Below are 16643 nucleotides of genomic sequence, written 5' to 3'. Positions count from 1 at the left end.
TGCACTGCCCAGCATACAGAGCCTTACAGAATGGAGACATGGCTCACCCTGAACAGAAACTCAAATTCCAGCTTACTTGGAAGGGCTTATGTCCAATTACTTAGAGCATGACACCCACACATCTCTATTCCACTTTAGTGCTTACATATCCTTTGTCTGGTGCTATTACTACTATTATTATTATTATTATTATTTTATTTATTTATTTATTTTTTTTTTGAGAGAGAGAACACAGGGAGGGGCAGAGGGAGAGGGAGAGAGAGAGAATCTTAAGCAGGATCCATGCCCAGTGAAAAGCCCGACATGGGACTCAATCTCACAACCCTGAGATCATGACCTAAGCCGAAATCAAGAGTTGGGCACTTAACCGACTGAGCCATCTGGGTGCCCCTTGGTCCTATTATTTTTATCAGGACATTAGAAAGAAGATGAGATTTTTTGTAGTACATCCGCTGTGTTTCTGAGTACTAGAGTTGATCTATATATATACATACATATGTATGTATATATATGAGCTCATTTAATCTTCACAAATGGCAGATGTTATAGTATAGTGATAATGCTGATCTGCCATTTCTCCACATTCAGTTTTGCTGGAAAGCACAATGAAAAGTATAGGATTTGGGATACCAGGCTGCCCTGTTTCTTTTGGCTCTTCTGAAATATCCCTAGTAATGGTAGCGATGTCTGTTTCCTACTCCACCTGCTCTCCTCAAGCTGCAGTGGGGAATTTGGCTGCTGGGTGGCTGGGCACATGATTATCTGCCCTCAGCAGGCCTCATTTGCTTGGTGGGGCCAATAGGGATTTCTGAGAACATTTGCCCTTGCCTTGCTGTTCCTTGCCTGTTTCCAGGTACAACTCTGGACTGGAGGTTGTCTCCCCTTATGACACATACTTTGTTGAAGTCAGAAGATGTAGCCAACCCACTCTAGGATCCTAATCGAGGCTATGTTGTCCCAGCCTCATTGGACCTATGGACTGAATCACAAAACACAGCTGGCCTCAGTTTCACTGCTTTGCCCCTGCAGAACAGTTGTTAGCTTCCCAGCCTGGGCTCATCCTCTCTGCCTCCCTCTGACTTAGCATGCTGCACATTTGAGGATCACTGAACCTTCAGTTCCTTTTTGAATAGGACTTCCTTGGGTGACAATTGCCAAATCCTACCTTGAGAGACAGGGAGCTTGTGTCTCAGGGAGCTTAAGAGCAGGAGTGGAAGTTGTGAACTCCGGCTGGAACCTGGGGTCCAAGCACTGTTGGGACTCTCTCTGAGGGTCTTGATTTTGAGCTTCCCTGTGCTTCTGGCTCACTGTTCTCTCTCTGTAGACTGGCCTCTGGCCTCTGCTTCTCCAGCTACATGATGGGGAATGGGACTGCCATCAGCACCCAAGGTTTACAACTTATAATTGCAGCTACGTCTTGGTTTCAAATCCAGAATCCCAGGGAAGAATGTATTGGCCCCACTTGAGTCAAGTGTCAAGTGTAGGCAAATCAACTGGGCACATCGTCAGGGTACTGTGATTGGCCGAGTACCCACATTAGGCTGCGCAGCTGTGGCCAAGGTGCAGAGTCCTGCCTAAAACGTCTCCAAAGGTAATCATGTAGAAGGATATGATAGCGCTGACCGAAAATGGTAGGGCTGACCACACAAAATAATGTGTTTAGACAGATACAATTATAGGCCACTACTATTTTTGGAACACCTTCAAATACTTGAGATTCTCATCTCTTTATTTATTGAAAACAACTGATGTTACATAATATTCATTAGAAAAGTTTAAGGTATAGATTTCAGGTTTAGTTCATGTTCTTAATGTTCAATTTCTTGAGTATTGAAAGTTGTTTTAGTGACCATACATCACCCTGTGTTTGTGTTTGCAGAAAGTGAGATTATTTGCAAGTACTGAGAAATGCTGATTATAGGGTTAAGATGTAAGCATTTTTGACTGAGAGCAATTACTATGCATCAATGTATAGCTCCAGAGAGCTTGTGTAAATACCCCAAACATTTGGTGATTGATCTGGGGATGCTGAAATCCTGTAGGTAGAGCCTAGGGAAAAAAGGAGTATGAGGAAGATCGAAGGATGGGAGGTGGGAACATCCAGGTTTGGAGAAACAGGAATACAAGTGATCTGACCCTTTCCTCCTGACCAGCCCAGTTCGCAGCTACATCTTTCATGACAAACTTGGCTTGTTCTTCTTAGATAAAGTAAGATCCTGTGTGTGGAGGCACTTTATAAACTGAAGTGCCATATGAACTCTTATTAGGAAATGCTAATATAGTTGCTCTTTCAAGAAAGAAAACATTGTATTTGTATGAAATTACAAGGGCAGAGATTTTATTTTTTTTTCTTAAAATATGTCCGTTAAGAGGTGAATGTGGTGTCTTCACATACATCCCTTCACAAGAGATGATTGTGACATTTAACTGTGTAGAAACCTATTATACAACATTAGATAAATGTTTTAGCTTTCTCAGTATGTAATATTTGATAGATACAAAAGAACTGATGTAATACATATAAATGTAAGGTATTAAGCATTACAGTGAAACCAACACTCATGAACCCACTTATGCCAATAATACAGAAATTATCTATGTGCTCTTTCCTAATCCATCTATGTTCTTCTTCCCAGGAGTGGAACCATTCTCCTTCTGAGGAGTTCATCTTTCCCTTGCCTTTTAAAAACAGTCTTATCACCATGTATCACACATGCAAAAAAAATTCTCTTTCTTGTTTTGAGCTTTACAAAAATGATTTTATACTTTAAGTAGCTTTTGGAACTTGGCTTTTTTTACTCAACATTATGCTTCAAAGATCATCCATGTTGTTGCCTGTAGTTGTGATTTATTCATTTGTATTATTTAACTCTGTGAATATGCCATTTATCCACTCTTCCTTGATGTAGACTGGATTTCTCCCTTTTCAACTTTTCATTATTTTATTTTATTTTATTTTATTTTGCTCTTAAAAATAATATTGCTCTTTACATTCTTGTATCTGTCTCCTGGAGCATGTGTACAAGGAAATCTCCATGATCTATATTCAGGAATAGAATGTCTGAGTTGAAAAGTATGCAGATGTGACAAATTGTTTTCCAGAGTGGCTATCTGAGTATCCTCTCTTTCTCCAGTGGTGTTTTAGAGTTGCTCCACATCCTCACCACTGATTTCTTTATGATGTCTTTTGAAAAGTAAAACTTCTTAATTTTTTTGGTTTGATTTTAATTGTTTTTAACTTTTATTTTTTTAAAGGGAGAAAGAAAGAGTGTGCACATGAGCTTGCAAGTGGCGGGGAGGGGCAGGGGGAGAGGGAGAAAGAGAATCTTAAGCAGGTTCCACATCAGCACGGAACCCCACACGGGGCTCAATCTCACAACCCTGATATCAGGACCTGAGCCAAAAGCAAGAGTCGGAAGCTTAACCGACTGAGCCACCCAGATGTCCCTAAAAGTTTTTAATTTTAATGTAGCTCAATTTCTTTGTCTTTTCTGGCTAGACTGATTGTGTCTTATATATAAGATCCTTATATACCTCATGGTTATGAGGTAATTCTCCTATATATTCTTTAACTTTTTTAAGTTTTAAGTTTTTAAAATAGTTTATCAATTCAGTAGTGATTTTTGTGAAAGATGTGAAGCATAAGGTCCAATTTCAGTTTCCTTTAATATTAATATCCAGTTGCCTTGAGACCATTTATTTAACAGTTCATTTATTTCCTGCTGATATGCAAGACATCTCTATCAAGTTTATATATGTGCATGGGTCTGTTTCTGGACTCTCAATTTTGTTACATTTATAAATTTGTCTGTATGTCCATCATTATCACAATATCTTACTAAAGTTCTTTAAAATAAGTTCTAATGTCTTGTCCCTCCACTGTTTCTTCTTTGCATAAAGTATCTTGATTATTTTCCTCCATATAAATTTTAGGATCAGTTTGTCAAATTTCTTTAATATGCTATTGGGATTTTTGGTGAGAATTGACTTGTTTACAATATTTTTCTATCCACAAACATGGTATGGATCTCCACTTATTTATATCCTTTAAAATGTCTTTTAATGAAGTCTTCTCTGTAAATGTCTTACATGTCTTTTGTTCATTTTATCTCTAAGTACCTGATTTTTGGCTGCTGGTGTATAGAACTGTAATGAGTTTTGTATAGTAACCCTATATCCAGTCACCTTGCTGAACTATCTTAGCAAATATAATTATTTTTCTAGTTTCTTTTGAGTTTTCCTTGTAGACAGTTAAGTTCTTCAGGATTTAAATTTGTTGCTGTTTCTTTCTCATGGGAGAATATATTCGTGTGTGTTTCATGGTTTTTAAAAATTTGAGCTCTCATGTGATTGAATTTAGCAAAGCCTCTGAGAGCTTAAACTGAAGACTCTTCTTTAGAGAGGATTTGTGTTTGCTTCTTTGGGGAGCCAAGCAGACACTACTACGGTTCTAAGACCATTTCAATCCCCTTTAAGGGTCCAAGGAAAAGTCCCTGGTTCAACTTCTCTAACTTTTGTTGTCGTAGGCTTTGTGTTTTGATCCCAGCACTGTTACGTGCATGTGCATTTTTCCCTAAGGCAACCCCCCCCCCCCTCAGCTCTTTCTTTTCCTTGGAGATTTCCTTTACTTGCTTGCAAGCCCACTGATGGTTTAAAACATTCCTTTGTTTTGTGTGTAACCAGGATCCAGTTGTATTGTAGCAGAAGGCTTGACAAGCATTTAGTCTGCCATTTTGTTGGTGGGGGGCATTCTTGGTTTTTATTTAAACCAAAGCAACGTCAGGGCACCTGGGTGGCTCAGTTGGTTAAGCGACTGCCTTCGGCTCAGGTCATGATCCTCGAGACCCAGGATCGAGTCCCGCATCCGGCTCCCTGCTCAGCAGGGAGTCTGCTCCTCCCTCTGACCCTCCCCCCCTCTCATGTGCTCTCTCTCTGTCTCTCAAATAAATAAATAAAATCTTAAAAAAAAAAAAATAAACCAAAGCAACGTCAGGTAGTAAAATATCTGAATGTGTTCCAATTTTTTTTTTTTTTTTTAAGCCCTCCTTCCCTATTTTCCTGATCTGAAGGAAGACTGAATTGGTAGGGAGTGTGGTAATCTCATACAAGATTAGGATTTTTGCTTTTTGTTTTGGTTTGGTTGTTATTTATTTATTTGTTTGTTTGTTTGTTTGTTTTAAGTGAGGAAGCTGGCTGGAGCCCAGAGGAGAGTCCCCTCCCTCTTTCTGCAGTCAGGAAGTTTTTGACACAAATGCTTCTTTACTTGGGCTGCATTGCTTTGAGTTGAAATCTCTAGTCACAGAGAATTAAATGTCAAGGTGGTTTTGTGATGTTGAAAATCTCTCTGAGGCAAGTGGAAAAAAGCCACAAAGTGCTGTGAATTTCAAACCTTCCCCAAGGATTAAGAGGCCAGAAAACATGGACATTATAGCTCCAAGAGCTTTGAAGCTGGCTCTGTAATAACAATGGATGTGCCTGTGACAAAAGAATAAAATATGCAGCTTTTGTGTTAGATAGGGAGTAGGAGCACTCACTAGCCTGCCCCCCCTTTTCATTCCTCTAAGCCACACACCCTTCCTCTCTCCCTCCACCACTGGCCTCATCATAACACTTAATCATATTCTCTTCTAATGTCCAGCTTACCTCCCTGTCTTCCTCATTAACCTCTAAAACCCTTGAGTAAAGAGATCATATATAATTTATCTTTGTTTTTTCTGAGGCTGGCATGATATTTGTGATACAGTAGCTGCAGGCTGAGGAGCAGGACTTAACACATTCCACAATGTTTTCATGTGGATAGAACTTTCAGGCAAAATTCAGTCCTACTGCAGCATTACTGATTGGCCCAAATCCCTCTTCTGTCATCCTGGATTATCAACCTTCTTAATTTTAATTAAGATTTAATTAATTCTTAATTTCTTTATGGTTGTGTCAGATTGTTACCATTACTGGGGTGCAAAGGGTTAAGCTAGAGGATTAGTCACTTCCTGGAAGTGTCTGGAGGAGCACCTGAATTAAGTTTACAGTTCAACTGCAGTCCTGTATGTTGTATAGCATTTGACATTGTCTTCATTACGATAGTGTCATTCTTCTTAAGAGCTTAGGTTTATGGATCAATTACTATGTTCCAGGCACTATGCTCAGACCCTCTGTGCATTACCTCATTCAGTCTGCATTCACTGTACAAAGACATAGAGTTGTTACCTTGTTTCGCAGCTGGAGCTCAGAGGTTACATAACTCTCATACAGGTCACAGCTAGTAAGGAAGAGCTAGGATTTTAGTTTGGGCTTCTTGACCTCAAAGCCTGAGTGAGGTCTTAACCACTATACTAATACGTCTCTCAATCTATAAATTAACCTATGACCTCCTTGTAGGTATCATTATTTTCAGAAGGTTTGGCAGTTTGTCAAGTTTATAGAGTTAGTAAATGACAAATCTGGATTTGAGCTCAAATGCTTAGCACTCATTTCCCTACTCGTACTCTTATTGTACATTTACTAAATGCCATAACAGTAGCTTCAAGTTGTGTGTGTAAATAAAACAATGCATCAGAAGCCAGTATAGTCAAATTTTTAAAGTACTGAAAGAAAATAAATGTCAACCTAGAATTGCCAGCAAGAATATCATTCAAAAATGAAGAAGAAATAAGCCATGTTCAGACAATAAGGACTGAAAACATTTATTGCCAGCATACCTGATTAAAAATAAGTATCTAAGGGAGTTCTCCAAGCAGAAAGAAAATGATCCAGATGGAAATATGGAAATGCAAAAATAAATGAAGAATACCAGAAAAGGTGGGGCACCTGGGTGGCTCAGTCAGTTAAACTTTGGACTCTTGGTTTCAGCTCAGGTCATGATCTCAGGGTTGTGGGATCAAGCCCCACATTGGGCTCCATGCTCAGAATGGATTCTGCTTCAGATTCTCTCTCCTTCTCCCTCCCTCTCTCTCTCTCTCTCTCTCAAATAAATAAATAAAATCTTAAAAAAAAGAATACCAGAAATGGTAAGTAGGCTTATGAATATTAACTGTATGAAACAATAGTAATTTGCTACAAAATTTAAAAAATATATAGAATAAAAATGAATTAAATATTAACTATAAATATACTTAATATGAATATTAACACTAAAAATATATCTAGAATTAAAAATTAAAATTGAGTTCCAAAATAATGCAAAAGATAGAGGTAAATGGACTTAAAGTATTGGATGGGTCTAGTATTATCATGGAAGTGGTAGAATTATAATTTGAATAAGACTAGAAACTTAAGGATACTATTGAAATATTTAAGGTAATTATGAGAAGAATAATGTGAGTGTATAACTAGTAAGTTAATAAAGAGAAAATAGAATAATAAGGATATTTGATTATCAAATAAAAATGTAAAAAAAAAGAGAAAGGGAAATGAAACAGATGGGTCAAATAGAAAAAAAAATAATAAGATGATAGATATAAATCCAAATATAACACTGGTTACATTACCTTTAAATGAACTACAATCTCCAGGAGAAGAATAATATGATCATACTGTACTTAAAGAAGAAACCTCATAAAACTAAACTACATGCTATTTACAGGAGACATAGTTTAAATTTTAAGGAGACAGAAGGTTAAATGTAAAAGAATGGAAAGAAATACATATATCCTAACCAAAATAAAACAGGTTAGCTATCCTAATATCAGACAGAGTTGACTTTAAGGCAAGAAACATTGATAGAAATAAAAAAGAGAAATTTTTTAACCATAAAAGACTCAATTTACTAGTACTATATGACAGTCTTAAATCTGTATGCACTCAATAGCATAGCTACATTTTTTATATATTGATGGCAAAGGTTCAGAGAACTAGAAGGAGAAGCAGATAAATTCACAGTCAGATTGATATTCTTTTACATACCTCTTTCCATAGCCGATAGAATAAGCAGACACTCATCAAGTATACAGAAGATGTGAATAACACAATTAGTACATTTGATCAAAATTTTATATGTGGAACACTGCACACCATAATTACAGAACTGACACATTGGTTTTAAGTGCACTGGAACATTAGTCCAAATTGGTCATGTGCTGAGCCATAAAGGACGTCTCAACAAATGTCAAAAGATTGACATGATTCAAAGTTTGTTCTCTGTCCATGATGGAGTTAAACTAGAAATCAGTAATAAAAACAAAACTGGAAAAGCCCCCACACCTGTAAATTTAAAATTATACTCCTAAGTAGTCCATGGTTAAAGGAGAAATCACAACTGGAATTAATATTTTGAACTAAATGATAATGAAGATAAGACATATAAAAATTATGGCATGTAGCTAAAGCAATGCCCAGAAAGAACTTTAACTTAAATGCATATATTAGGATTGAAGACTGAAAATTAATGGTCTTAAGGAACTATACAAAATGAACAGCAAATCAAACCTAAAGAATGTACCAAGAAGAAAACAGTGAAGATAAGAGTAGAAATTAATAAAATATTAGTTTGCATCTTAGGAAATTTCTGGTAGTCAACCATTTTGATCTATAAAAATGATTGTTTCATATGGGTCTTATGGTGCCTAACAGGAGGTACATATGGTTTTATATGGTTCCTATAGGAAACACATAATAGGGTAAACAAAGCCAAAAGTTGGTTCTTTGAAAATATTAATAAAATTAATAAACTCTTGGCTGATTAGGAAAAGAAAAAAAAATCAACTATCAACATCAAAATTGTAAAAGGGAGAATCACTAAAAATGCTACAGACATTAAGAAGACAATAAAGTAATTCTAAGAACAGGTTTATGCCAATAACATTGAAAATAGTTGAAATGCAATAATTCTTCAAAAAGCACAAGTTACTAAAACTGACAGAAGAAGAAATAGAATATCAGAGTAGTCTAATATCTACTAAAAATATCAGTTCATTATCAAATATTGTTCCCCCAAAACCTCTTAATTTCAGAAAGTTTGATTGAATTCTTCCAAACATTTAAGAATGAAATGGCACTTAAAAAAAAATACAGAGAATGGAAACAGGGAAGCATTTCCCAACTATGAGTTAGCATAACCTTGATATCAAAATCTGATGAAGACATTACAAAAAGCAAAATTATGGAAAATTTTTTTTCATGAACATAGATACAAGAAATAAGCAATATATTACTAAATTGAGTCCAGCAGTATATAAAAAGGATCATGTATCACCACTGAATGGAATTTATTCCAGGAATATAAGGGTATTTTAGCCACAATTGTAATCAAACACTGTAATTCACCACCTACACAGGACTAAAGAGAAAAATCATATGAACACTCTGATACATGCGGAAAAGGCATCTGAGAAAATTCTGTAGTCATTTGTGTTTAAAAGAAAAAAACTCCTTTTAAATTAGGAATAAATAGGGCGCCTGGGTGGCTCAGTTGGTTAAGCGACTGCCTTCGGCTCAGGTCATGATCCTGGAGTCCCAGGATCGAGTCCCGTATCGGGCTCCCTGCTCGGCGGGGAGTCTGCTTCTCCCTCTGACCCTCCTCCCCCTCATGCTCTCTGTCTCTCATTCTCTCTCTCTCAAATAAATAAATAAAATCTTAAAAAAAAAAAAAAGAACTGTAAGTTTTAATAATGTTAAAAAAAGCCCAAACAACAGGAATTGCACACGTCCTATTGAATCATTAGAAAGTAGTTTGATAGAAACTGAAAGACTTCATTCAGTGTTTTCTGAACATGGACATGATATGGAGCTGCAGTAACTATATTACAACCCAAAGACAGTAAGTGTGAAAAATGAGTATAGCTTGATGTTTTCTTAGAACTCTGAGACAAGTATGGAAAATGAACATAGAAGGGTGTCTTCTTAGAACTCTGAAACAATATGGAAAAATGAATGTACACCGAGTCCTCTTGTGAACATTCTCTTAGGGCTCTGAGATAACAAATATGACAAATGAATGTCTGTTGATGTTGACTCTGGCACAAATCAGCCAGCTGAGTAAGTCCCAGCAGCTGCAAACATCCAGATTTTCTTGTTATTTGAAAAATAAAGAACTCATACTTCATTAAAATAAAAACAAAGAAACAAAGGGAAAACCTTACAGGAAATATCTTACCCAGTGGTGGAATACCTAAACCTTTCCTTCAATCTCAGGAATCAGACAAGGATAGCTATTAGTACCACTTCTTTCAGTGTTGAATTGGAGATCCTATCCAGTGTAACAAATAAGGCAAGAAAAAGAAATAATAGACTTAACATTTGGAAATAAAGAAGCAGAACTGTCATAGTGCTCAGATGACATTGCCATGTCCTTAACAACATCCAAAGGAATTCCAGACTATTAGAATTAATGAATGAATTAGTGAAGTAGCTGGCTATAAAATCAACATACAAAAAGCATTTGTATTTCTACATACTAGCAACAAACAAGGAGAAAATAATATTTAAAGTAATATCATTTATAAAATCATCAAAAACATCAGCTACTTACGAATAAATTCAGCAAAAGATAAGTAATATAAGGCCTAAATAAATAGAGGAATATACCATGTTTATGGATTAGGAGACTTAATATTGAAATATCTTGATTCCCTTAAAACTGACCTTATATTTAGTGCCATCTCAATTAAAATCCAAAGATCCTTGTTTTGGAAATTGACGAGGTAATTCTAAAATTTATATGGGAACACAAAGGGCCAGGAATAGTCCAGGGAACTGTGAAAAGCAAAAACAAAATAGGAAAATGTACACTACCAGATATAAAGACTTACTATAAGGCTATAGAAATCAAGACAGGATGGGTTTAGCACCGATAGGAAATAGCCCAATGGAAGAGAATAGAGCATCAAGAAACATGCCTACCACATGATCTATAGCAAATGTGTCACTGATGTGCTGTAGAAAAATAATCATATAAATGGTTCTAGGTCACTTGAAAGCCCTTATAGAAAAAAATGTATCTTGACCCCTACCTACACCATATAATAGTCAACTCTTTGTGGGCTACAGATCTAAATTAAAAGGTAAAGCAATAAAGCTTTTAGAAGAATGCCTAGGAGAATATCTTTATGATCTTGGAGTAGGCAAAAATGTATTGAAAAGGGCACAAATACTGAAAACTGTAAAGAAAACAAAGGTTAATTGGCCTATGTAAAGATTAAGATGTTCTGTTTATTAAAAAATACCACAAAGATGGGGTGCCTGGGTGGCTCATTCGATTTGGTGTCTGCCTTCAGCTCAGGTCATGATCTCAGGGTCTTGGGGTTGAGCCCCACATCGGGCTCCCTGCTCAGCGGGGAGTCTGCTTCTTCCTCTACTCCTACCTCCACATGTGCATGCTCGCTCTCTCTGTCTTTCTGTCAAATAAATAAATAAAATTTAAAAAAGGATACCACAAAGAGAATGAAAAAGAGGATGCAAACTGGAGAAGATATTAGCAATCCATATACTCAACAAAAAACTCCTATCTAGAATATATAAAGAGCTCTTACAAATCAAAATAAGAAAGACGATTTAATTAAAAAGGGGGGAAATTTTGAATAAGCATTTCACAGAAGATGATATTCAGATGCCCAATAAACATACAACATGTCAAACTTCATTAGTCATCCAGGACATTAAAATAAAAATCACCACGAAATAACAGGGCACACCCATCAGAATAGCTAAAATGAAAAAGGAAGAAAATACCGAGTGTTGACAGGAATGTGGAGCAACCAGAACTCTCATACATTGCTTGTTTGAGTGTTAGTAGTTAGTTACTTTGGAAACCCAGTACCGCTGAACACATCTGTATCCTGGGACCCTATGATCACACCAAACAGAATTTTGTGTAAATTCGCCACCAGATACATACAAGAATATTCATAGAACCGCTGTTCATAACAGCCCAATCTGGAAACTACTCAGATGCTCATTAGTAGTAAAATGGACCAAGTGTCCATTCTTTGAGTGGAATACTAGACAGCAATGAGAATGAAAAAAATCATAATATGGGCAACAGTATGAATTGTCAAAGACAAAACTAAGCCTGAGACAAAATGAACAAAGGCTGTTTATGCATAAACCTGTGGCAGGAGGACCTCTGCCATCACTTTCATTTCAGCAGGAGCGGTAGAAAGGTGGTAGAAAGGAGAGTTTGTTAGAGTAAATGGGAGTAAGTGGGAGACACTAAGGTCATCTCTGGTTTTCAAACGTTCTGTTATGGCAGAAATTTTGGAAGTGGAGGAGCCTTTCTAATTGGTCTTGAGGTACTTCTGACCATGCTTGGTGGACTGCAAGGGGGCCAGCCCCCTATTGCTTGGCAGAGGAAGTTTCACTCCCATCAAATGGTCTGCATAGCCCACCCAGCCCCGTTTGTCCTGCCTTGTCCCTCGCTCTGCCCTCCAGGAACACCAGCTTCCTTTTGCATCCTCCAAAGTGCCATGATCTCTTCTTCCTCCATCTATGAGATGCTTCAACTCCAGTGGGAGATAAATACACTATCAGATAATTCTAGAAAGGGGTATAAAATTATAAGTGGAACTAAACTATGAAAGAAAGGAACATATAAGAAAAGAAATTGGCTAAAATGGAGAATTAGACCTGCCTTATCTGATAAGGTTTGAGGTCTGAATGATTTAGGGGCAGACAGGCTGGGAGAGGAGGAAGATGAAAACAGTATGTGCAAAGGCCCTGAAACAAGAGAGTATAATCATTATCAGGAATTGAAAGAAAGAGCCCAGAAAACAAAAGGTAAGCAAGAGTCTTACAGAATGTGATGAGGATTTTGGTCTTACTACCAGAGAGGAGTGGTATTTTAAGCAGGTGGTGACATGATAATACTTCATTAGAAAAACCAGTCTCTAACTGCAGGATAGATTGGGAGGCAGCTTAAATGCCAGGAGACCAATTAGAGGGACCTGCAGCAGTCCTGGCCCGAGAGAATGGGCTGGGGTGGTGGCAGTGAAGATGGAAGGGGTTGGGTAGATTCCAGAAAAATGTGGGAGGTGACATTGACAGAATTTGGTGATGGTCTCAATGGAGGTGTGGGGGGGTGCAGAGAAAGTGGGGTATCACGGAGGATCCTGGGATTTTGTTCCCCTGGGGGGATGCCAGTACCTTTTCTGAGGCAGGAGCTCGGTCTGGCCCAGGTCGGGATGGAGAGCAGGAGCCATGCACCCATCGGTTGGGGTGGGGTAAATATGAGATGTTGCTGGGACATGAGAAGTGGCAAGAGGTCAATCAGACAGAGCGAGGGACGGATGTCTGCAGTCCAGAGTGGAGGTCAGAACCACGTAAACAGTTAATTGCCCTTCAAACCTAAGTAGTGGATTTGTCCACGTTTAAGTTTGAGAAATTATTTGATTTTCATTTCTTTGGTTTTTTTCCTCCCCCTTTCTTTGGACAGCTTATTTTAATTTTTCTTTCTACCCCTCTCTTATTGTGTGTTTCTCTTGACCGAGAGGCTTCCTAAGGCTATCACCTCCATCTCTGCGGGTGGGATGGGCCCCCAGCTCGGCGGGCTGCCTTGCCAGATCACCGTGGGGCGTCACAGGCACACAGACCAACGGACCGCAAAAGGGACTGCAGTTGCAAGGTCTTTAGAGATTATTTGAATGTGGGACACAGGTTGGTATTTGGGGTGAGGATATTTTCCAGTGCAGAGGACATGTGCTGTGCCTAGGGGCCGTTCAGATGCATCTTGATGCGCTTGATGCATCTCGGTCTGCAGGTGCGGGCTCAGCCTTCACCCTCCCAGGGGGAACATGTTGTTTGACAGCTTCCAGCATCTGGCGGGGATTCAGACAAAGCTGGTAGGGAGGAGAGAGAAGAGAGGAGGCTCGAGGGGAGGGTTTGTTTCCAAGCATCTATTAAAGCACCTAGGAATGTGCTCGCTTCGGCAGCACATATACTAAAGCACCTAGGAATAATTTTCACAAGTCAGATGAACCAGAATGAAGAAAAGCAGCTCATCTTTCTAAATGAACTTTACTAGGCTGTGCTGATTCAGAAACTCAGAACCGTATTGGGATATATCTGGATCCTGAATCCAAGGAGATTTCACAGTAGGAAAAGAAGGACTCCAAGTGCTTCAGCTGGCAGAATGTTCTAAAGGATTACTGAATTGGTGTTTCGTTCCAGTATTTTTAAAAAGGATGATGCTCCGAAAGAATCTTCTATATTGGTTAACAGTTAATGTTATGAACAGCTGAGGCTGAGAGACCAAAATGTGTTTTCCCCATGTTTTTTTGATATGGCCTATCAGACTGACCCCCACTCTGGGAAGTCCATTCATGGCTGTTGTCACCTCAGTGATTTCTCTGCAGCAGGACATGATGGTGGGCCTGGCGTTGGGCCCAGCTAGTGCTGGATTATCACTGGGGGCGGGGGGATTGTCTGCATGGCTGTGACAGCCAAGGAGAAGCCCAGTGTCTCCTAGACAGGCAAGCTGTTATTTTTTTGGTTGGTGGCATCTCGTTTCTTATGTTCCCAAATCATTTAACAAATGAAATTTCTAGACCAACTGCAATTTTTACTGAGGTTACTTTTCTGCATGGAACTCTATTCCCGTGTGCGATGTAAATATAAAGAAATATGTAAGTGTCTGTAGATCTTTATGTGTGACCAGCGTGCAGGACTTACTTGGTACCACGCACTGTCCTAAGTGTTTAAGGAGTATTAAACCACTGAACGCTCACGTTAATCCTTTAAGCTTGGTGCTTTTAGGATCCTCATTTTATGGATGAATCAACAGTGACATAGTTGGGTCAGTTAGCTGGCCAACGCCACAGGGAGGGTGAGCAGTGGGGCCAGGCCGTGAACCAATGTTGTCCACTGCTGAGACCGACCAATGACCCTTGAACAACGCAAGGGTTAGGGGCACTGACACCCTGTACAGTTGAAAATCTGTGTATAACTTTTGACTCTCCAAAATCATAAGGAGAGAAAACACATTTATAGTACTGTCCTGTATTTATCAAGAAAAATCCACGTGTGAGTGGACCCTTGTAGTTCAAACCCGTGTTGTTCAGGGGTCCGCTGTTCTTCCTTATTGCTGCACCTCTACATTGAAGAGGTGAACGTTTTAAAGATTTATTTATTTATTTATTTATTTATTTGAGAGAGAGAGCGCGAGAGAGAGGCAGGGGGTGTGTGTGTGGGAGGGGCAGAGGGAGAGGGAGAGAGAGTCTTAAGCAGATTCTGCGCTGAGCGCAGCTCGATCCCATGACCCCGAGATCATGACCTGAACCGAAACCAAGAGTTGGATGCTCAGCTGACTGAGCCACCCAGGCGCCCCAAAGGTGAACATTTTAAAATGTGTAGTTCCAATGATGTTTTATTTTCTTTTAGGAGTGACTGGGTGACCTCCTACAAGGTTATGGTGAGCAATGACAGCCATACATGGGTCACTGTTAAGAACGGATCTGGAGACATGGTGAGTTTCGTGTTCCCTCTGTCCATGCCCTTGGTGTCTGGCTATGTGGGTCCCTGCAAAGAGAGGCAATGTGTGCCCCATCGGTATCTGCTGATGCTGTGTCGGCTCAAACCGATGATGGATAATGTCCCCCTCCTCCCTGCCCCGCTTCCATGCCCGGAAGCTCAGCGCCAAGTGGCCCATGTAGAGCTAATGTGAAATTCTGAGCTGCTGGGATGCAGTTTCTTCCACGATCCACCTTGCGGGTGGCAGCCTTGGGGGACACGTGGCACAGGAAATATGCCTGCGCCCCTCACAGCTACGCGGGTGCAACAGTTCTCCAACTTCCTTTAATAATCCATCTTTCCACTCCATGATTCGCTCCAGATTAGCCAGTTCTGATGATCAGGTCACCCTCTTTGTCAGGTTCTCAAGCACATCCTTCCTCCCATGGTATCCAGAATCTTCCACAATCTGATGGCATCTCTGCTTTCAACCTTCTCTCTCTTTCTTACCCCCTGCACACACTTCCCCTGTGTTCCAGGAAAAGAGGGCCAGTTGCTCTGTTCCTTCTGAAGCCCACCTCTGGGCTTCTCCAGTCATTCCTGCTGCTTGTCTCTAGAATCCCTCCCATCCCACAGATCTAAATAGTTTTCCTTCAAGGCCAATTCAAATACCACCTGCTCCCTAAAGCTCTGCCTGGTCCTTTTCTTCTTCTGAAATCCCAGAGCTCTGTGGCTATCCCTCTGCCATGGTACTAATAGACTTCACCCAGATTATCAAAGTATTCCCTCCTCCTCCTCTCTCCGCCACCCCGGTAGATGGGGGCTTCCTGAGGGCAGGGTCCATGCCTGATTCATTTCTCTTTTCCCCTCAATGCCCTGCACACAGTGGGTGCTCCTCAGTGAAATCTTATGGAATGAGTGAATTACCCTTTATCCCTTGATAATCGAGCTCTAAAAGATTCGCCTTTTTCTCCCTTGTGCCTAAGTAGATATTTGAAGGAAACAGTGAAAAGGAGATCCCTGTCCTCAACGAGCTGCCCGTCCCCATGGTGGCCCGCTACATCCGCATCAATCCACGGTCCTGGTTCGACAACGGGAGCATCTGTATGAGGATGGAGATCCTTGGCTGTCCACTGCCAGGTGAGCCTGCCCTTCCCAACTTGCTGCAGGGGTTTGCTGGTGGAGAACAGGTGCCTGGCCAGGGTGACTGCAAACTAAGCAGTCTTGTACTCCTGTAAAAAAAAAAAAAAAGAGATAGTACATCTATTGCA

The 16643-nt window shown here is 39.6% G+C and overlaps 1 protein-coding gene across 6 annotated transcripts in view; it reads left to right on the top strand.

The window, feature by feature from the left end:
• CPXM2 (carboxypeptidase X, M14 family member 2) overlaps positions 1-16643 on the top strand; it is a 132828-nt gene that overhangs the window by 75998 nt on the left and 40187 nt on the right. For all 6 annotated transcript variants that reach the window (XR_010412608.1, XM_064595406.1, XM_064595409.1 and 3 more), the window contains 2 exons: positions 15304-15388; positions 16362-16512. Coding sequence is in view for 5 of the 6 variants with exons in the window: in XM_064595406.1 (XP_064451476.1) it covers positions 15304-15388; positions 16362-16512 (236 nt within the window). In the remaining variant the exon portion in view is untranslated. The remainder of the gene's footprint in view (positions 1-15303; positions 15389-16361; positions 16513-16643) is intronic.

The sequence above is a fragment of the Mirounga angustirostris genome, unplaced genomic scaffold, assembly GCF_029215605.1.
Source record: "Mirounga angustirostris isolate CCGP_5_RB_7025 unplaced genomic scaffold, mMirAng1.0.hap1 SCAF_6, whole genome shotgun sequence".
In the NCBI taxonomy this organism is placed as follows: domain Eukaryota; kingdom Metazoa; phylum Chordata; class Mammalia; order Carnivora; family Phocidae; genus Mirounga; species Mirounga angustirostris.
Note: the sequence above shows the minus strand (reverse complement) of the source record. Positions and strands in the feature narration are given on the sequence as shown.